Below are 21,885 nucleotides of genomic sequence, written 5' to 3'. Positions count from 1 at the left end.
CAACTGTGGCACTCTTCAACAGAAGGGAGTGACACAACTAATGTTCCTGTAGTCTTCCATTATGTTCTAGTTGTGAATGTTTCTTTTGTTTATATAAATAAAAACAGATTGTAAATATAAAACCAAATATTTAATCAATCTCTGTTTCCCTCTCTAGAGAAAACATAACATTTGGTTTTATTTTACAAGATAAGAATGAGATGTTGTAACATTATTTTGTGTATGAGCAAATTTTTCATACACACAAAAAAGACAATCCCCTAAGTATGTTATTTTCTTTTACAAACTTAAAATCTTAATGCTTGTTAATACTTTAACTTGTATTTTGAAAGTACCCACCGGAAGTGTCAGTACGTCTCGTTATGTTGTGATGCACTTCTTCAGTAAACCATCGTGATAAAACGCACATGTAATCTCTGGTTATTTTTTTAATAGACTGAATTAGTTCATGTGTTCTTGTGTTTTAAAGGTTTCGGTGTTTTCGAGGTGAGTGGATGACAAAGTGGGTAAACTGCGTGAATGCAGCGGGAATAAAGGCCGGTTGAGACGCTGTGTGTAATGAAGAGGGAAGCTGTCCGTGCAGATGCCTGTTCAAAACACAGCAGACATCAATAATTCGTTTCCAAAATAATTTAGAAGAGCACGATCCTCCTTTGAGTACTTGAACACTTTCATGGATCAAAGTGAGACAGACAAATGTAACCAACGCGTGTTTCACGGTGATCGGCGGCGATCGATTCTGCGCAGGCCTGGTTCGTGTCACACGAGCCTGCAGTTTATTTTAAAGAGGAGCCGACACCATGAATGAAGTGGATTATCTTGATCATAACAGAGCTGAGAGTCTGGATTTTGAAGAAAAACCGGAGATTAAACCTCCAGATGTTGAACAGCTGCAGGACGCTGATATAAACCAAACCGCTGGTAAGAATAACACAGCTGGAATGTGAAGAAATCTGCTAACAGCTGACTCGCTGTGGGGCAGGGTGGAGATCACGATCACACGATCTGCTAATCTAAATTTGTAAAAATAACAAAAATATTTCCTATTAATGACTTTTTGTGTTCTCGGAGTTAAAAAGGCGGAACTCATCTGGGCATAGTATAGCACCCGGCCTCTTTACACCGCGCACATATGCAAGAAATCTTGTAGTTTTTTGTAATTCCTTTTTAAAAACTACCTTTGAGCAAAGAAAAAAAAAATCGATGTAACTTTCAGATAATATAAGGGGCAAACAAGAGATAAATGAAAAAAGGAAATATATATAAACAAATCAACTTATCTGTTTTAAGGATTATTGGGGGTTTTACGCATTTCACTCCTTCCTTAAAATGTCTGACATTAATCTAAATGGTTTGTTTGGCTACATTAATTAGCTGATATACGCTCACTGGCCACTTTGTTAGTCACAGCTGTTTAATTACTCATTAATACAAATTTTTAATCAGCCGGTCACATGGCAGCATCTCAGTGGTCAAGGCGACCTGCTGTTGAAACCGAGCATCAGAATGAAGGCGAAAGTTGATTTTGGTGACTTTAAACGTGGCATGGTCGTTTGTAACCGTCGCTCTGACTGAAACATTTTTCAGACCTCCAGTTTTTTGGTTCCCTCAAAGAAAAAGTACAAACAAAGAAAAAAATGTTCTAAGCATTCAACTCGTTTGTTATCTTTATTTTTTACTATGAATTTTATTATAAAAATAAATATTACTAGTCATTCGTAAAGGAGCTTCTTCAGCTTTTGAATGTCTTTACATATATTTTCATGATTTTTGCTTTTAGATACAAAAATATGGACGGTTTTCTCCCTAAAGTTAAGTTTAGTTCATGTTACAAAGATATTTGTGGTATGAAAACATCACAGAGCAACATGCCTTTCCTTTTTTTTTTTTTTTTTATAAAAGCCTTTATTTTCAAAATTCATGGCAAATTTCACAAGCAAACAACACTTAAAACCTTTGCAAACAAATATATAGCAATACACATAGTAGTTTACAATAGATACATAAATATAAAATTTGAATTAAACTCTGCCCTCAAAAAAAAAAAAAAAAGTATTCAAGACATTGAACATTAGTTATATCTTCAAAAGATCCCAAGGTAAAGGGCTATTTTTTTTTTTGTTCTAAAGTTTTCCTCCTTCTCAGGTCTGTAAGGATATTCTTGCACACAGCCACACTATCTATCATTTTTTGCTCGATGACCACTTTGGCTCTCGTTTTCCAAATGTGAGTGTTAATGACACACATGATAAGCCAAAAGAGGCGTCTTTTACTGTCGTACATTTTTTCTTTAAACAGACCATATTTTATAGCTTGTATGTTGTTATCAATTTCAAACCCTACTTTAGTCATTTGTCGTCTGATCTCTACTGTTCTATAACAGGATAACAGTAGATGTTCAAGGGTTTCGTCTTCGGCACACCGTGACATAGGACATTCTTTGGTGGTAACATAACAGCTCCACTGAACCACGGCTCTAACAGGGAGACGTCCAACAGAAATTAACCAGACCGTATCTCTCATATTTTCAGAGATTAATTTGTCATAAACATTTTTAACTATTAACGGGTATTCTTCTACGCCCACGCCCTTATATTTTATCTCTCCTTCATTATTTTTATTATTAATTATATTATATACTTGTTTAGTGCATACTTGTGTCCAGTTAATGTTAAGGTCTTTCCACTGTTCTGTAGTGTCACCAAAAGTAAGCTTATAATACGGTATATTTGCTCTAGCCCTACCTACTGTTAAATCTCTCCCAGTTCTTTTAATCTTTGGGCTGAAGGAAGGACAATACTCGGTGTATAAATGCTCAATCAACAATATTTTATTTCCATATAATTCAACACTTATGAGCATATGAACCATCATGATGGGGAGAGTTGCCTGCAGAGGGTCACAGCAAGTCTCAAAATGGTGACGGGTTAGTCAGCCTTTTATAGTCTCTAGCAGCCCCCTCCTAGTCATAAAACCCTAAACATTCACATTCTTTCTCTCACACGGCGCCTATGTTATGACCTCGGCTCCCTGTCTTTCTGCTCTCTGTAAAGGTGGGGGCATGGAATGTAGTCTGTTTCTCCCATTTATCAGTACAAGGCCCTCTGCACCCAACATTCTCTTCATGATTCAGCAGTATGAAATGTCAAGAAACAGTGTAACACATTCAACAGTGTTGAGTAATACAGGTCAATCCAATAGATCTAATGATTTTCACACTCTTTTAAGTCAGAAGTATAATGCAAACTAAAACTACATACTGATCACACACTCTATATTAAGGGGTATAATATGATCTACAGCAGTATCATAATTCAACTACTTTGATTACATATATAAGGTAACATATGATAACAGAATAATCTCACAATTCCCCCTTTTGATCTCTTTTTTTTAAGAGATCACTTATAACATACACTCCAGCGTTACAAGATCCAGCTCTTCTTGGTCCTGAGGCCCTCTGTCCCCCTTTAACGGGTCGACCATATGTGGGATGACCTCTGTGTTTACGCAGTTCAGATGCCAGAAAAATTAGATTTACAAAAATAACAGCAGTTACAGATGACACTCCCATCACTCCCCAATTCTCCCACAGCTTTATTTTGGTGCTACAGTTTCCCACTCCCATTTTGATGCCACCTTATACCTTTCAAATGTGCTTAGACTAGAACCTCTGTCTAAGGAGCTTTTAACCTTTATTTTTATTGCTGCAGCTACCAGTATCTTCCAGTTGGGTGATTCTCAGCTTCTCTCTTCGACCTCAGGGGTTAGACCACCCTTTAGTCGTTGCACAGATCAGGGGATTATTCTGCCCCGATTTCAAACAAAGATCTGTGTATTTTGGGGTCACCGCCGTGTCCCCCTTTTTTCCAAGAGCCTCTCGAACCTCGTTGGTCTGGTGTTCCTAGATTTTCGCCAACCCCTTCATGGTTATTGCTGTGTTTATGGGATCCATCTTCTCAAGGAGCCCAAACGCCATGACACTTGACCCCAGTTGCTGTCTCGGGATGTAGGGGCTGCCCTACATCTGTCTCTGCTGTGAAGGGTCCTCATATCTCCGTGTCCTCGTCTGGTGTCTGTTCCTCTCTCTGTAAGAGACAGAAAACCAAAACACCTCTCTCCCTAGCCTTGATAATCTAATATTGTTATCCATTGTTCTTTCGGTGATGCAAATTTGGTTTAAAATATCGTGTTCAGGACTCTCTGACCAAGGAACTCATTCTAATCATTATCTATGTGTGTGTAAAAAAAAAAATCAAAAATTAATGAACCATTTCTAAGTCTAACACACTATAAGCTTAAGTTTTACCATACCTAAATTATTAAACACACAAAGTCATAAAATGTTCATAAAACCATTGTTTGATGTTAACACTCAACTTCCACTCCCCCCTTTTTGACACACTTCCATGTGTCAATTCAACGAAGCTAGAAAATTAAAAAGGTTAGTGACATCATATCTCAGAACTCAAAATTAGCAACCAAAGGGTTAAATCTGCAGTTCCACACTCTCATGTGACACTACCGTCTCCTCTTCAGTCTCTCTTATCCTCCTGCTCCTGCAAAAACAAAACAAAACAAAGCGAAGCATCCACCCTTCTCTTGCCGGCTGGGTGAATTGTTTGTCAGCATTTACTAATCCTAAAGTTGGTGCAGTCTTTGTCTCAGTATCAAGTCAGTCAAAACTTTTAGTCCGTCCATCACAGTCCAGTCACATGCATTCATTCACACACATTCATACCAGAAGTTGCTGATAATGGAGTCTCACGCGTGACCCATTCGAGTATCCATCACCAGCAAGATGACGTCATCATTTTAAAGGAAAACAATTCCTTGTTTTTTTTTGGACTGGATTGACTCGCTGCAATCCTTTTAGACTCAGGACTTCTCATGTGATCAGTGTCCCCTATAAGTGAATTTCTCCAAAGCCAATTACAATCATGGAGAAGCACACTTTGCAACTGTTTTCAGTAAAAATATTTCATAGCGCTTTACATTTCAATCTTTCAGGCCTGGTTTAAAGAGCTGATTGTTAAATCATGAACTCACAAAATATCACCATCGGTGGATCACACCTCTCAGATGTTTTTCCTCAGTGCACTGTAACAAAAACGAAAACAGACGTAACCAACAAAATACTAATAAAAATAACACAAACTAGGGCCCGTTGCAGACATGTCCAAACATAAAATCATCTCTCTCTCAGTTAGAGAAAGAAAACAACCCAAAGCTCACTGATAAAATCAAGCTAGCGCTAAGCAAAACCAAAAAATCAACCAGAAATTCACAGGAACGTTTTGCTTCCTGCCGGGACAATATTGTATAGGAATGAGAACCTCAGGTACCGTAGCACCTTTTGTTCCTCCTTGAATTAAATCTCAATCACAATTCATCATTTTCACTCTGTGCCTCTGTTCCTCACCAGGGCTGTGTGAAGCACAGCAAAGAATTCAGTCAAGGCCTTGAAACAGACATCACGCACAGACATTGTTTTCATAACCAAACTGTTTCAGACCTTACCCCTTAAATCCACATAAATGTACTCTGGGTGACATAAAACACATTTTACGTAATCAATGGTAATCAATGGCTCCTCATAAAAATTATTTATTGGGATATTTGTGTGCAGCATTTTGCATATCAGCATAAGCATTTGTTAGCAAAGCATTCTTCATTGCATCAGCGTGTATGTGTGTGTACGCATCACTCTTCATTGCACAAGCGTGTGCATGTGTATGTGTATGTGTGTGTGTGGATCGCTTCTCAGTGAATCAGCATTTCGATGTGTGCGTGTGTGTGTCATTTTTCACTCAATCAACGAGTGCACATCTGTTCATGTGTGTTTCTTTTCATCAGTGTATGTAGATGTGTGTGTTTGTGTGTGTATTCATCACTTTCCTGTTCTGGTGTCTTGGGTAAACCACAGCCTGAAGCATGCCCTGGGGTCCTGCCCTCCTCCTCTTCAGTCTGTTTGCGACCATTGCTGCTGCTGCTGCTCGAAGTTCTGTCCATCCTGGTTCTGACCCCAATTGGGGCAGTCCTTTCTCCAATGTCCATGCTCACCGCAGGTGAAACCTGCATCTTCTTCTTCTTCTGTGTTTTTTGTCCATTCTGAGGTGCCTTTTGACCTCAGTTGCTCCTTCGGTCTCGGTCACGCCCTTTTCTCTGCTGCCCGATCATGCATGTTGGTCCATCACTGTCCTGCACAGTGTTAATGCAGAGTTGTTAAGGTCAGCATTCCTTTGCTTGACCTTACTTTTCATTCGGGCTTGGCGGGCGTCTCGTCACAGCTCTGTCAGCTGACGCAGTCTGGGAATTTTCCCCCGTGTAGTGAAACGGGCCTTAGGTTTAGTGCTCTCCATCTCTGCTGCATGAGATCGCATTCCTGTAGCACTGACATTTTCAGGTCCAGCTGTTGCAGCATTTGGTCAGGATCACGTAGAGGGGAGAGCAGGAGTCCAGGTCAGCCTCGGCTTTCAGGGCCGGCAAAGCAGCCTGTAATTAAACATAAAGAGAAAAAAACAAAAACAAAAACAAAACAAAACAAAAACAAACAGAAGTGTGCGAACAGGAAAATGATGTTGTGTTGGCTGTGTTACAACGAGAGGGGAGAAACACCGGGCCAGGCCCTGTGTCAGCCTTCTCTCCCCTTTTTTTTTTTTCCTCTTTTTTTTTTTTTTTTTTTTTCCTCACGATATAATCAACTCATAACCCACCAAGTTGACAGGACAACATGCACATGTTCAAATTCTTAAGATCATGTTTAAACTCACAAAAGACAAATTTTCTTTCCGTCAGTAATCACTTGTGTTGTTCAATCATCAGAAAACATCTCACAATTTGACTGTTAACCACTAAATTTGTTATTTCATCACTGGTTGGTCATACCAGTCTCTTTATTTTCTTTTTTCTTTGAAGCTAAATTGTTGTCCTGCAACCTAGAGGGTTTATTTGTTAGTAATGGATAAACTTCATCATTAAAAAACAACAGGTGTATGTTAATTTTTGCTGCTTTAACCTTGCTGGAAAATCTTCACATGTTCATGAGTGTAAGCTGTTTCTTCATTGCATGTGTGTGCATTTGTAGGCAAGTTAATTTTAACTTTTTCTCCAACTAGGCGTTACCTTAAAAGGAGCCTTTCTCTCACATTTCTCTGCTTGTGTGTGTTTTTGTTTCACCTTTTGTTGTAATGCTCCGGACGCCTTCCCAACCTCCACAAGTCCGTTGGCCCCAATTTTATGTGTTAAAACTTCTCTTAATTTCTCCTCTAATTCTCTCCTCGCTGCTGTCTGTTTCACAGCTGCTGATTCGTGCTGGGTGTGGTTCCCATTACTATAATTTTGCTTCGGCCGCTGTGCTTGTGGGGGCAGTTGGTCCAGGTCCGTAGCTTCCTGTATTAACACACTAAGAGATTTATTTAATTTCATTTTCATCACTGTTAAACAGATAAGCAGGCAACACGCCCACCTTGACAGCGCAAACTGCACGCCAGTCTCCCAACACATTCCTCTCTCTGCTTCTCAATAATTCTCCACTACACACCTCTTACTCTCTCTCTCTCCTTTTTTATTTTTTTTTTTAATTTTTATTACACCACAGAGTAATACACCCAATTATGCCCGTCTATCTCTATGTGGCTCCAAATTCCCTCTTTATTTAATTTCACGCTATCAGGGGACAGGCACACAACAATTTTAACCACTGAAACGTCACTGAAACGAGGACTCTAACCTCTATTTTAAGAAATAAGGACTTTAACCTCGGTTTTCTTTTTGACTAATATAGAACTCAACCTTAGATGTCAAAGCATTCTCTTGTTCTATTCCAGAATAAATGTGAACCCGTGATTACACAGCCGTTCCAGTGTTATTCTGTAGCTATGCGGGAGTCCTCAGTTCCCAAGTCGCCACCTCGGCACCCAGACGCCGCTGGACCTGCCTGTGCGTCCACAGACAGGGGGGTTGCCACACCTTGAACAAACTTAATTTCCACAGGTACACCAGGCGTCAACCTTTGATCTTAAAGCATTCCCTTCGCACTAATGTCCTCCTATTCACACATCAACCGTCACTGTCACTGTGTTCACGCTTCACACACGGAAACACACCCAGAGCGCGCCTCACACACAGAGCAGCACCCAGAGCGCGCTTCACACACAGAACAGCACCCAGTGCGCGCCTCACACACACAGCGCGTTTCACCAGCAGTGAGACCCACAGAGAGCGCTTCTCATCAGCGGAAATTTACACAGAAACCTCTGAACTCAACTGTTAGAACTCTTCTGAAGCACAATCGCACCATACACCATGTACCCCTTTTACTGCGCTTATGGCCGCCACAACGGGGCAAAATCGCATCATAAAACAGAAGTGATGCTCGTCCCCGAAGCTCAAAACCGACACCATAAACCAGCGTCTACTTTACCTTTAATCGGGGTGAAGTAAATATTTTACTTATAATTTTATGACCGCAGCCCTCGAGGCTCAAAACCGACACCATAAACCACCGTCTAACCTCTTTTCAATGTGCTGAAACCAGCAACCCTTCACTACTGTACTTATGGCCGCATCACCGGAACACGGCCGTATCATAAACCAAAACCTACGGACGTGTTTCGCATTTACGCGTTGCCGGCGCTCAACCGCACCATGAGCCAGCATCTGCTTAACCTTAATTTCATACTAATTTCATGGCCGCATCAACGAGAACTCAACCGACATCATAACCCACTTCAAAACCTCTATTCAATGTACTGGACTTATGGCCGCGTCTCCAAAGATTCTAATGTATTATTGCTACAGAAGCCAGTCTTAGACAAAGTTAAATGTGGAAGGTAAAGTGGGCTGCAACTAGCTCAACGTAGTATATTATTAGTTTCTTGGTAGAAGCAGTTCAGCTGCAACTAGCTCAACGTAGTATGTTATTAGTTTCTTGGTAGAAGCAGTTTATCTAACACACTGGAATTCGGCCTCAACTTATGTTGTTAGTATCTCGTGCCAAAAACCAGACACCGACAAATTTACTGTGAAAATACGTGTAACTCAGCGAACAGATTAATTTGGAAAGCCCAATATGCACATTTGGTATTTATAATACAACAGGCTGTGCTTACCTTTTTGTTTAGGCCGGCCTTCTGTTCGCCTTGCCCCACGATCTCACCACAGGCCAAATCTGCCCCTCCTCAGCACACCAAAGATCCGGGTCACCGGCACCAAGTTGTTAAATCTCTCCCAGTTCTTTTAATCTTTGGGCTGAAGGAAGGACAATACTCGGTGTATAAATGCTCAATCAACAATATTTTATTTCCATATAATTCAACACTTATGAGCATATGAACCATCATGATGGGGAGAGTTGCCTGCAGAGGGTCACAGCAAGTCTCAAAATGGTGACGGGTTAGTCAGCCTTTTATAGTCTCTAGCAGCCCCCTCCTAGTCATAAAACCCTAAACATTCACATTCTTTCTCTCACACGGCGCCTATGTTATGACCTCGGCTCCCTGTCTTTCTGCTCTCTGTAAAGGTGGGGGCATGGAATGTAGTCTGTTTCTCCCATTTATCAGTACAAGGCCCTCTGCACCCAACATTCTCTTCATGATTCAGCAGTATGAAATGTCAAGAAACAGTGTAACACATTCAACAGTGTTGAGTAATACAGGTCAATCCAATAGATCTAATGATTTTCACACTCTTTTAAGTCAGAAGTATAATGCAAACTAAAACTACATACTGATCACACACTCTATATTAAGGGGTATAATATGATCTACAGCAGTATCATAATTCAACTACTTTGATTACATATATAAGGTAACATATGATAACAGAATAATCTCACACTACCAACATGCCTTTCCCTATGTTCATCATTACATATGGGGTTGAATTGATAACCACTTTGTGTCTGTACACTTTAACATTCCAAGATTTCATCCTGGATCGTGTAATGCAAAGCAACTCTCGCCACTTAATAACAATAATGATCACATTTTCCTTTAATCAATAAATATCTTTCTGCATGCTCATAAATCTGTTTGCAGTGTATCAGGATCTGCTGAGGAAATTAGGTGAGCTTACAGCTGTTACAACTTTTTCCAGTTCCAATAGAATATCAGTGTTTACGTTATGCTTCGGATTTATCTCCTGATGAGCTGATACATTCCTGGAGGAAAGTCTTGTGATGGGTACATCAAATTTATAGGAGCTAATATATTACATTTAATTTTGAGTAAAATTTGGAGTCAGAAGTATTTCATGTTTTTGTTGAGGGTCTCCAGTTTATTTAAAGGCTACTAAAAAAGTATTAATTTAATTGAGATTTGCTTCTATATGATAATCACAAACAAGTCAGCCTATTGCTGAACAAACACTCTGCTGCATATTAAAACAATCAAACAGTCAAAAGATTTTGTGTTTTTACTTAATTACCCATTTAATCCCACTGGCAACAATTATTGCCATTTTATGACATTAAAAAAATTAAACATTTTGTGTAGGGGAAGTCTAAGGAGTAAAACGCATTCACTTATTTTGCAGGGAAACATTTGGGATTAAATGGGTTAAGTAAATACTTTATATACTGATAATCAGTATGTCATTTTGTCACAGTATAAACATGAAATTGAATGTCTTCCTTTAGCTTGCAGAACTGCAGAACTATTGCTATTCAGTTTGACACGAAGTCATCAGGTATGAAATCAAAGGCTGACCTGCAGGCATCCCAAAGCTGCTCCAGCTTCTCGGGTTTCCTCCTCCATATTTCCATCTTTGTCCTCAGATGTACTCAATAATATTCATATCAGGAGACTGCTGGCCAAGCCCGAAGAACTTTAAGCTTCTTTACTTTGAGAAACTTCAAAATGGAACCGGAAGTGTAGCAAGGAGCTCCGTCTTGTGGAGAAATTTGACCATAACACTTTGACCCACGTTACAAATCCCCCTGACATCTCCATACTGGATGGCACTCTAAACCACAATCTTTTCATTGTGAAAGCATTGTTGTAACTGAATCATGATGAATGTGGTTATATCAGATCTTATGCAAAGAAAGAAAGAAAAGGTTTTGGTGTCACAGGTGTGAAAAACCTATATTCAATGAAAATAGGCAGTCTATTAAGCCATCATTATTTTGTCTCTAGCCATTTCAGATTTTTCTTTTTGCTTCCTTTACTGCTTCATAAGTAATTATATCTAAGCCTTATTTTTACCACATCCCCAAGATAAAGATCTGTGTTTTACCAAAATTTCAATTCAAAAATCTTTTATTTATACAGCATTAGAGCTGGGCGATAAAACGATAACGATATGTATTGCGAAATAACTTTTTCTCGATAGAAAAATTAAACTATTGCGATAGGCCTCATCTCTCTTGTCCTCTTAAAAAAAAGAAAAAAAAGAACAGCCAATCCAAATTAAGTAGCGCAGAGCCGAACCAATCACAGCCGCAGCGTCACGTCAGGTGACTTGTTATGTACAGGACAAGTGCCAAGGCGCACATGTGTATTTGTTTTTGCAGCCGTGCAGCCCGGGTAATGAAGGAAAGGAGTTTGCCGACTAGAGAAAAATCAACCGAGAGCGTGAGCGAAGGTTACCGAAGAAAAAACAGATGATGGTTCCAATGCCGGAGAGCTTGTCGAACGGAAGGGCCACAGAAGTTCCGTAGTGTGAAGGTATTTCGGCTATTTCAAGTCTGACAAAAAACAGAGTAGTGCGCACTGTAAATTGTGCCGAAAGCAAGTCTGGAAATACAATAAAGCGGTGCATGCTCAATCTCTGACTGAAAGCGCTAATTCGTCATTCAGCTTTTGTCAGACTAAAGTAACTGTTAAAACTGTTTGAAAAGCTAAGCTATACAACAAGGAGAGATTGAGAATTTCCTTTTAGTTCTCAGTTATTTGATATTGACAAAAGTTAGTCAATTTTGTCTGTTCTTCTGTAAAACGACCTAAGATTTATTTTTAGAATTAATATTTTGTTTCTAAGTGGAATTGACAATTTAGTCTGTTTGTTTGTTCTATTTTGAAACTTAAACTCTTTAGCGGCTGCCTTTTGTGTAGTTTGTAATATTTGCCTTTATTTATCTGAAACTGAAGTCTCATGTTCCTTAAGTACATCTGCCCTGTTGAACTTATTATGGGAAATAAATATTTTAATTAAAACAAGCTGCTAATTATTTCACATTTTACTTGTGAGCAACGGCACATTTAAATCTTACAAATATAGTTATTTGGCTTATATTGTGATATATATCGTTATCGCCTGAAATGAAAAAAACATATCGTGATATGAAAAAATCTTATATCGCCCAGCTCTATACAGCATCCAATCACAACAACAGTCGCCTCAAGGTGCTTTATATTGTAAAGTAGACCCTACAATAATACATACAGAGAAAAACCCAACAATCATATGAATCCCTATGAACAAGGACTTTGGCAATAGTGGGAAGGAAAAACTTCCTTTTAACCGTGGCGACCGGTTGGGGTGAGAGGAGGAAGACAGGATAAAGACATGCTGTGGAAGAGAGACAGAGATTAATAACAAGTATGATTCAGTGCAGAGAGGTCTATTAACACATAATGAGTTAGAAAGGTGACTGAAGAAGAAACACCCAGTGCATCATGGGAATCCCCCAGCAGCCTACACCTACTGCAGCATAACTAAGGGAAGATTCAGGGTCACCTGATCCAGCCCTAACTATATGCTAAGATAAGTTTGAAGCCTAACCTTAAAAGTAAAGATTGTGTCCATCTCCTGAATCCAAACTGGAAGCTGGTTCCACAGAAGAGGGGAAAATGAAATTGAAAATTTGTGGTCCAAAGCTTCCATCGACTCATCATGGGCATGAAGTGTCATAGTGATTTTGGACTTCTAACGATTTGTTTGAATGCTTCTTTTTCCAAGTTAGAATTACCGTACAGCATACATCTTTAATGATTAAAAGAAAAACAAGAATTGTGTGTACAACTTTGAATTTATTTTGGATTTTCTAAGCTACACTGGGTCGTAAGTGTACATACAAGTTGAAATATGTACATTAATATTTGGTTAAATATCCCTTAGCTAATTGCACCTTGACCAGACTTGGTATCCATCAACAAACTTCTGACATAATTCAGGCTGGATTTTGACCACTCTTCTCAGCAGAATTGTTAGTTTATTTAAAATTGTTTGGTTTCCTGGCACAGATCCGAGTGTAAGCATAGTTCACAAAGTTTCAATTGGATGGATCTCTGGGCTTTGTCCATTCCAGAACCTTAATGTCAGCCTGGTTTATTCATCCCGATGCCAGTTTTGATGTGTTTCAGCCCATTATCCTGTTAGAACATCAACTGTGTCCCAATTTCAACCATCTAGCTGTTGATTTGAGGTGAAGTTGAAGAATTTGGAGGTAGTCTTCCTTCATTATTCCATTCTGTTGGTGGAATTTAGCACTGGCAGTAAAACAGCCTGATGAGCATGAAACTGTCACGCATGAATCACCATGCGTGACAGTTGGTACAGTGTTCATGCAATGCCGTCTATAAATTACATTAATTCAAATAAATGAAATAAAATTAAACTGTGCACTCCATCGTTGTTGTTTTTTTACTTTTAAAAGAACAGCTCAAAGAAATTAAAAATTAAAAGCCCAAAATTACCATGACATTCACACCCATGAGAAGTGGATTGAAACTTCTTACCATTACTGTAATTGTTAGGGTGACTGGTGATGGATAGTGTTTCATTTTTGGTCTCAAAATAATTCCCACTGTAACTTGAATTTCAGATTACATTAACAGTTACTGAAATCAAGGTGAACGTATAGAAACCTACAGTCAGTGATGTACATGTATGTTTCAGTATTCCCTGCAGATGTCCAGCAGATGTTGGTGATTAAAGAAGAAGAGCTACCCTGGACCCCCAGTCTGGACCAGCAGAACCCAGACCACCTCCACATAAAGGAGGAGCACGAGGAGCTGTGGATCGGTACAGGAGGAGCGTATCTTGCTGATAGCACTAGGCGCACATTGTCTTCTATTTCCATGAAGTGTGAAGATGAAAGAGAAGAAAAACCTCAGATTGTACAGCTTCATCAAAGTCAGACTGAAGACGATGCGGAAGCAGAAGCTCCAAACAGCAGCTCAGCTACAAAGATCAACAATGAAATTGATGAAGAGGATTGTGGAAGACCAGAAATCGCCAGGAACTCTAAACCAAATTTCCATTTGCAACTAAATGCTGTTGAGAAGGCCCCAGACTCTTCTGAAACAGACATCAGTGATGGAGATGATTGGCAGGAACCTTTGTCTGATCCTGGACCTGCAAACGAAGATGGTGACAGTGGTTGCAATATACCTAAATCAAACTTGAAAACTCTGAAATCGCTGAAAAGCAAGTGTTCTTTTCAGAGAAGGAAGACATGTCATTCATTCAAAAGGCCTCATGGCTGTTTGTCTAATGAGAAATTTAACAGAGTGAAACAAAGTGAACCTTCAAAGATGAAAATCAACACAGGAGAAAAAACATTTACCTGTGGTGTTTGTGCAAAAAGATTTAAACAGAAACAAAATCTGAAGACGCATATGAGAGTCCACACAGGTGATAAACCATATAACTGTGATTTTTGTGGAAAAGACTTTAGACATCACTATAGTTTTAAAGTACACATCAGAATCCATACTGGGGAAAAACCGTTTGTTTGTGGTATTTGTGGTGAAAAGTTTAGAAAAAAGCAAAATCTCAAACGCCACATGAGGGTTCACACAGGAGAGAAACCATTCAGCTGTGGTGTCTGCACAAAAAGATTTACACAGCAGGGCGTTCTGAAGAGACATATGAGAGTTCACACGAGAGAGAAACCATTTGGCTGCAATCTGTGTAATAAAAAGTTTACACAGCAGGGGGTTCTGAAGAGGCACATGAGGGTGCACACAGGAGAGAAACCATTCACCTGTGGTGCATGTGGGAAAAGGTTTGTGCATCAACATGATCTCAAAATACACATCAGAGTCCACACTGGAGAGAAACAGTTTAGCTGTCCTGCGTGTGAAAAGCGATTTACTCAGCAGGGAAGCCTCAAGAGACACATGAGGGTGCACACTGGAGAGAAACCATTTGGTTGTAATGTGTGTGGGAAAACTTTTACTCAACAGGGAAGTCTAAATAGGCACACGAGAAGCCACACACAGTAGAAATTGTACTGGGTCTTAGTACAGTTTGAAACAGTTTTAACTAACCAATCTGTGTTTGTTAAACGTGAGATGAGGAAAACTTTAGGATTTCTGATTCACAAAGAAAGTTAACTTAAACTGAGTCAGACTCTATACACTAAATCTACTCACTGACAAGTTTTCTTTAACAAACTGACTCACTTCCTTATTAAAAAGTTGCTATCAAACCACTTGGTTGAGCAAATGAATTTGGACAAGTTTACATTTTATAGACACTAAAATGCTGATTATGTGTCAATTCACTATTTTTTATTTACCATGATGGCTGTTTAATTTTTCAGTGGTCAATTTGTATGAGTGAAGACAGTGAATATCTCACTGATTTATTATCAGCTAAGAATTAAATCCATCTTTCTAACTGTGAGTCTTTGAATATTAATGCAGGTGTCAGACTGTCAGCCAGTCAGTTAAATTAGACTGGAAAACAGTGTACATTACTATAGAATCACCGTTTACATCAAAATCACCTGTATAAAGATTAAAAGTGTTGTCATGTGTACAGAAGAATTACAGAAGAAAAAGCATTTCTCTGTACAATGAAATTCTTCCTTTGCTGTCCATACACCAATGCCAAGTTAGGTAGAGTTGAAGGAACAAGATAAATACGGATACAAATAAGACAAGCTATTAAGATAAATAACAAAAAAATTAAGGATAAAAAAATTGTGAAAGATAAATAAGTACAAAAAAAATAAGTGAAGACAAGTGAGGTATGCAGATGTCAATGTAAATGGATGTACAAAGGAGCTTAATGTGCAAAATGAACTTAGTGTGCAAAGTGTCCTGATGTGCAAATTGCAGTTGAGGTAGGTCAGCTGTTCAGGAGTCTTGATAGCAGTGGAGAAGAAGGAGTTGTTGAATCAGGATGTTCTGGATTTCACACTTTTAAACCTTCATCTCGAGGGCAGAAGTGTGAACAGTCCGTGTTGAGGGGTGTGTGGGGTCTTTGAGGATGGAGGCAGCTCTCCTCTGGACTCTGCGATGGTAGATGCTCTGCAAAGAGGGCAGTGGAGTCCTGATGATCTTCTCCGCAGTTGTTATCACTCTCTGCAGGCATTTGCGGTCCATAGCAGTAGTGCTGCTGTACCATACAGTGATGCAGCTGGACAGTGTGCTCTCCACAGTGCAGCTGCAGAAGCTGCCGAGGATCTTGGCCGACAAACTAAATTTCCTTAGCCTCCTCAGGAAATACAGCCGCTGCTGAGCCTTCTTGACCAGGTGTGTGGTGTTCAGTGTCCAGGTGAGGTCCTCACTGATGTTTACTGTGTTGTAATCAAGCACACTGTTGGAGAGATGTCTGTCACAGCTGGATCTTGGAGAAAATCTCAGTGAAGATGAGACTGAAATGACTTAAAACTGTAAAACTGAACTAAATGTGTTTTTAAAGTGACTTTTAAAATCCAGCTGCAGACAGCCTGATTGTAATCTAATTACATTTCATATTGAAGTGTGTCCACAGGTTGGAATTCAGTCGTTAAATGACATAAAATACCAGTTTAAAGTTTCATTATCTGAAATTCAGAGTCTGAACCACAAGATATTTTCCACTGAAAATCAGTCATCTTGGGTCGACCCAGAACTGGAACAGCACATCATTTCCCAGTCAGAGTATATTTTTATGGCAGGATGGATCCAAAATGGATCGGGGATTCAGACTGGATCACACCTGGATCTGGTTTGGCTCCGGTCATTGCCTAGCTCATCCCGTCCAGATCTGTTTTGGATTAGTTCATAGAAGCTTATCTTGTCAAAAAGTCAATGCAGCTAGCAGCCCGAGCCATGCCTTGTCACGTTTAACTTCTTCAGTGGATTTCTTGTTTTCTTTTAATTAAACCTGTACATTGTAAGTTAATAGCTCTTAGTGTGTAAGATGTCTGCGGTGATAAAAATAAAGATGTATTTTTTCAAGCAACATAGCTATAGTTGTCTTTTTTGTGGTTGTTGTTTACAAAGAATACAGAATCAAAAAATTAAAGTCTAAGGTTCAGGGTTTTGACATTTTTATGGTAATCAAATGATTTCCCTTTTTTCCCTCTTTGTTATGGATTTGGTGGCTTGAAGTTGAGAGAAAGAAAATAATTTTACTAAACAGCACATGAAACTCTCAAGTTACTTTATTTTCGTATGTGGATTTAGTCTTTTTGTTTTCTGCTGACAGTTGTCACTAACATGTTTACTATGTATTTTTATCCTTCACATTGCCACCAACCTCATGACTCACATCGTTTCACAACAACCATAGCCAGGCCTGGAGCTAATTGAATAAGAAATAATTTGGTCTTGTTATTGGAAAAAAGTAAATATTCAAAGAGAAAAAAAAGATTTAAAAAAAAATGAACTGCTCTTTCATTTTAGTTTTAGAAATTGCATAATTTTTTGATAGCTTAACTGCTTGTCAAAAGAACTAAACCCTTTCAGTTTTTTAAATATTTTTTTAAGAAAACATATTCTTAAGTCCAGAAATAAACAAATAACAAATATAGTAGAAGCATGTGCCGTTTCCATAATGTAGTGGTTATCACGTTCACCCTAACACGTGAAAGGTCCCTGGTCCGAAACCAGGCGGAAATATGCTTCTTTGCTTATGTGTCCTGATACAAAACTGTCTGACTGCAGGCACTGCTTTATCTTGTGGGGTTGTACTGCTGTTTGGGACACAAAGAAGAGAAAGTACTCAAATCTGGAACAGGGCTCAGGGGTTTTCTACCTTTGGAAGCTCTTTAAGAATGGAAAAGTACTTTTAGTATTTGGCATTTGTGGATTTGGAAGTTAATGACAAACACTAATAGCGCTTTCACATCTGGAAATAATCATATTTGTTGCAGGTCATGTAGTTATATGTTGAATTTGGAAGGCTTGATTTAAAAAAAAAATGTGTTAATTTATTTTCACATTAGATTATTGTTCAAGCACTTCATGATACTACAGCAGTTGGCATCAGTGTGCACCATCACCATGTATACAAATTGTAATTAAATATGGAGTCACAGTTGTCCCGTGTCTGTTTTTGTGTTCTCTGCAGATGTCCAACAGCTGTTGGTGATCAAAGAAGAGGTTTCCCATGAATGGAGCAATAGTCCGGACCAGAAGGGCCCAGAGTTTCTCTTTATAAAGGAGGAACAAGATGAACTCAGGAACAGTGAGGTGGGAGAGCCACTTAATGATCTAACGAAGGCTGATATCATCAGGTTCCAACTCACTGCTGGTCCTGTGAAGACTGAAAATGATGAAGAGAAGCCTAACTCTTTACTTCTCCTTCAAAATCAAATGGGAGAGGCAGTCTCTCCACTTTGCAGCTTAGCTAAACAGATAAAAACAGAAAGTGATGGAGAGGACTGTGATGGACCTGAACCTGGATCATGGAACCCAGATCCAAATACTGATGAGAAGGCTTCAGACTCTTCTGCGACTGACGTCTCAGATGATGGTGATGATCATGATGATGATAGTGATGATGGTGGTGGTGATTGGCAGGAACCTTTGTCAGATTCTGGACCTCCAAATGATGACAGTGAAAATAATCAGGGAGCTCCTACATCAAGCGCAAATGGACTCAAATCTCCAAAAAGCAAGTGGCCTGTTCAGAGGCTCATGACAAGCCATTCAATGGAAACTTCCTCCAGGCATTTGGGAAATGTAGACTCACCCAGACAAGACAGACAATTTATCTGTGGTATTTGCGGAAAACGATTTACACAAAAACAAAATCTTAAGACACATATCCGAATTCACACTGGGGAAAAACCATTTCATTGTGATTTTTGTGGAAAGCGTTTTCGACATCTCTATAGTTTCAAGGCGCACATCAGAATCCACACAGGAGAGAAACCGTTTGTATGTGACATCTGTGGTGAAAGGTTTACACAACAACAAAATATCAAGAGGCACATCAGGGTTCACACAGGTGAGAAACCATTCGGTTGTGGCGTTTGCACAAAAAGATTTACACAGCAGGTGGACCTGAAGAGACATATGAGAGTTCACACAAGAGAAAAACCATTTGGTTGTGATCTTTGCAGTAAAAGATATAACCGGAAAACACAATTAAGTGCACACATGAGAGTTCACACAGGAGAAAAACAGTTTGCTTGCGACATTTGTGGTAAAAGGTTTAACCGGATGGCGCTTGTTAAAGCACACACAAGGGTTCACACAGGAGAGAAACCATATGGCTGTGATGTTTGTGGCAAAAGATTTAACAGGAAATCACATCTCAAAGCCCACACAAGAGGCCACACGGGAGAGAAACCACATGGCTGCGATGTCTGCGGCAAAAACTTTGTACATCAGCGCGATCTCAAGATCCACACCAGAGTTCACACCGGAGAGAAACAGTTTAGCTGCACTGTATGTGGGAAGAGATTCACCCATCAGGGAACTCTGACGAGACACATGAGAGTCCACACTGGAGAGAAGCCATTTAGCTGTGGTGTTTGTGGTAAAACGTTTACTCAGAAGGGAAATCTAAACAGACACGTGAAAACCCACACAGAGTAACAGCTCTGAAGGTTCCGAGAATGCACTTACCTGCTAATGAATAATTTGGATGGATCTTTTTTGTTTGGTTGTTTTTTTGGTCATTAATTATGTCTGTTCACGCTATTGGGTGCTTTGAAGGATGTCTTGTACTGTATGACAAAAATAAAGACTATGGCTGGTGACATTTGTAGTAGGGGTGGTACCATGTGCTCAAAGTGAGGAAAGCTATATTGTAATTGGGAAATATATTACTTGAATTCAAGCTAGCATTTATTTATACATTTTCTATATCCAAGGTACGTAACCATGTTTAGTCATGATATTTTTAATAATAATCTATGCTTGAGCATTTTGTTTTTCTGCATAAACCAGAACTCGGTGGGTGTGCACCAAAATAAGTTTGGATCAGCATACAACAGTCAAACAGCAGCTATGTGGTGTTGGATTACACAGAACCAGATGGACACATCTACTCCTGATAGCTTTTCTGGTATGGAGTATATCAACTAATGTTATTTAGGTTTTAATTTTGCATTTAATTTCAACTCATTGTATTTAATCACTTTCTTTTTTGGTTGCTCTAACAGTAACTTACCAACTTCTGTATGAATAAAATATTTATTCTTTTCATTCTTCTTCTTGTGCTTTTTACTTCAAGCGTGATGTCATCAATTATCATCATTTTTCACAATGCTTATATCCTGTGGCATTTTTGGATATAACTGTTATGAAGGACAGAAACAGGATCTTGGGTTGAAGATGATGTTGAATTGCAATGCAAAAAATGGAAGCTTATGACACACAGTAGATAGCACTGTAAACACTGAAGGTAAGCATCTTGCAGAATATTAATTATTTATTGCTTGGTTACATGATTAATTATTGCATTTAATTGGTTGGCAACCATATGGCAATCAGAAGGGAGAAATGTGTATTTCCCAAACAAGTTTGTGTGGAAGATGTTAACTTGTCTTCAAACTCTTGCCAGTTACTCTCTGAGCAGCTTCAAAAAGTGCAGCACAGACTGGAAACAAAACATTTGTTTTCAGATTAAAAGTTGTGCCTCAATATTGCAGCAATGACATTTCAAAAGCCACAGCTTTTACTTTGAAGCCAAACGATCCCAGTAGAGGGCAGTCTCTTCTTGCCATTATTAACAGCAGTCTGTCCTCTGGTGTGGTAAATGGACTGATTGTTATATAGCGCTTTTTTACTCTCCCAGAGTACTCAAAGCACTCTATACAACAAGCCACATTCCCCCAATCTCACAAGCACTTTATCAACTCACACATGCACCGATAACACAGCCCCCCCCCCAAAAATTTCCCATTTCCTCTATGAACCACAACTGTGCAATACCAAATTCTATGTACAATAACTCAACTGTATACACATAACACTATTTATTACATATTACTTTTTAAAAACTGGCTTGTAAATTTGTACTTTATATTTTATTTTATAACTTTATAATATGTATTTTATATATTTTGTCTCTGTTAATAATATCCATATGTATATAGTGCTGCAGAACTGTGCCCCCCCACCCCCAGCATGTTTGCACTGAGTAGGAGATGCTCTGTATCTCATTGTACAACTGTATAGTGACAAAAAAGGCATTCTATTCTATCTAAGCTTACTGCTGTTTCCTAACTACATTCACACTCCAATGGATGCATCAGAGAGCAACTTAGTATCTTACCCAAGGGTACTTGGGTAAGATACTAAGTTACTAACAGACATACAGACTGGAGTAGCCAAGGACTGAACCACCAAACTTCCGATCGGTAGGTGAGCTGCTCTACCTCCTGAGCTACAGCCACCCCAGTGGCGTGGTTCCTGTAAATTTCAAATATGTAGGAGTGTAACTACTGCTTAAGAAACCTGGCCTTGATCACACTTTATTGATTAATTCTAGACAGACACAGACACACACACACAGACACACACACAGGATGAGGGAACTGTGGATTCTTCGATACCCAACATCCACAATGACGGCGAAACAACTAGTGGCTCAGTGTTCCAACATTCAAAAGAAGGGACTGCTCTCACAGCTAGAGATTGACGAGGTACAACATAAATGCTACGGCAAGGGGGAGCCAGGACGCCAGGTCAGGGGGGAGATATCATCACCCCCACCTGAGATTGGGTACCAAGCCCCAAGTGCGATAGGAGAGTTGAGTGCGAGAGG

The 21,885-nt window shown here is 39.3% G+C and overlaps 1 protein-coding gene across 1 annotated transcript; it reads left to right on the top strand.

The window, feature by feature from the left end:
- Nucleotides 1-319: 319 nt before the first annotated feature.
- On the top strand, nucleotides 320-20,321 carry LOC109203184 (zinc finger protein 37). Its single transcript, XM_019362366.2, has 3 exons — nucleotides 320-921; nucleotides 13,843-14,580; nucleotides 18,235-20,321. Exons 1-3 carry the CDS (start codon nucleotides 801-803, stop codon nucleotides 19,707-19,709), a joined length of 2,334 nt encoding a protein of 777 aa, XP_019217911.2. The 5' UTR covers nucleotides 320-800; the 3' UTR covers nucleotides 19,710-20,321.
- Nucleotides 20,322-21,885: the final 1,564 nt, after the last annotated feature.

The sequence above is a fragment of the Oreochromis niloticus genome, linkage group LG8 (genome assembly GCF_001858045.2).
Source record: "Oreochromis niloticus isolate F11D_XX linkage group LG8, O_niloticus_UMD_NMBU, whole genome shotgun sequence".
Lineage (NCBI taxonomy): Eukaryota > Metazoa > Chordata > Actinopteri > Cichliformes > Cichlidae > Oreochromis > Oreochromis niloticus.
This window is presented reverse-complemented; position numbering and strand designations above follow the sequence as displayed.

Excerpts from the sequence above, each read along its gene's own strand:
- LOC109203184 (XM_019362366.2), top strand. The coding sequence starts at position 801 with ATGAATGAAGTGGATTATCTTGATCATAACAGAGCTGAGAGTCTGGAT. Across the intron at positions 922-13,842 it reads TGATATAAACCAAACCGCTG|TATTCCCTGCAGATGTCCAG; the intron begins GTAAGAATAACA and ends TGTATGTTTCAG. Across the intron at positions 14,581-18,234 it reads GCATATGAGAGTCCACACAG|ATGTCCAACAGCTGTTGGTG; the intron begins GTGATAAACCAT and ends TGTTCTCTGCAG.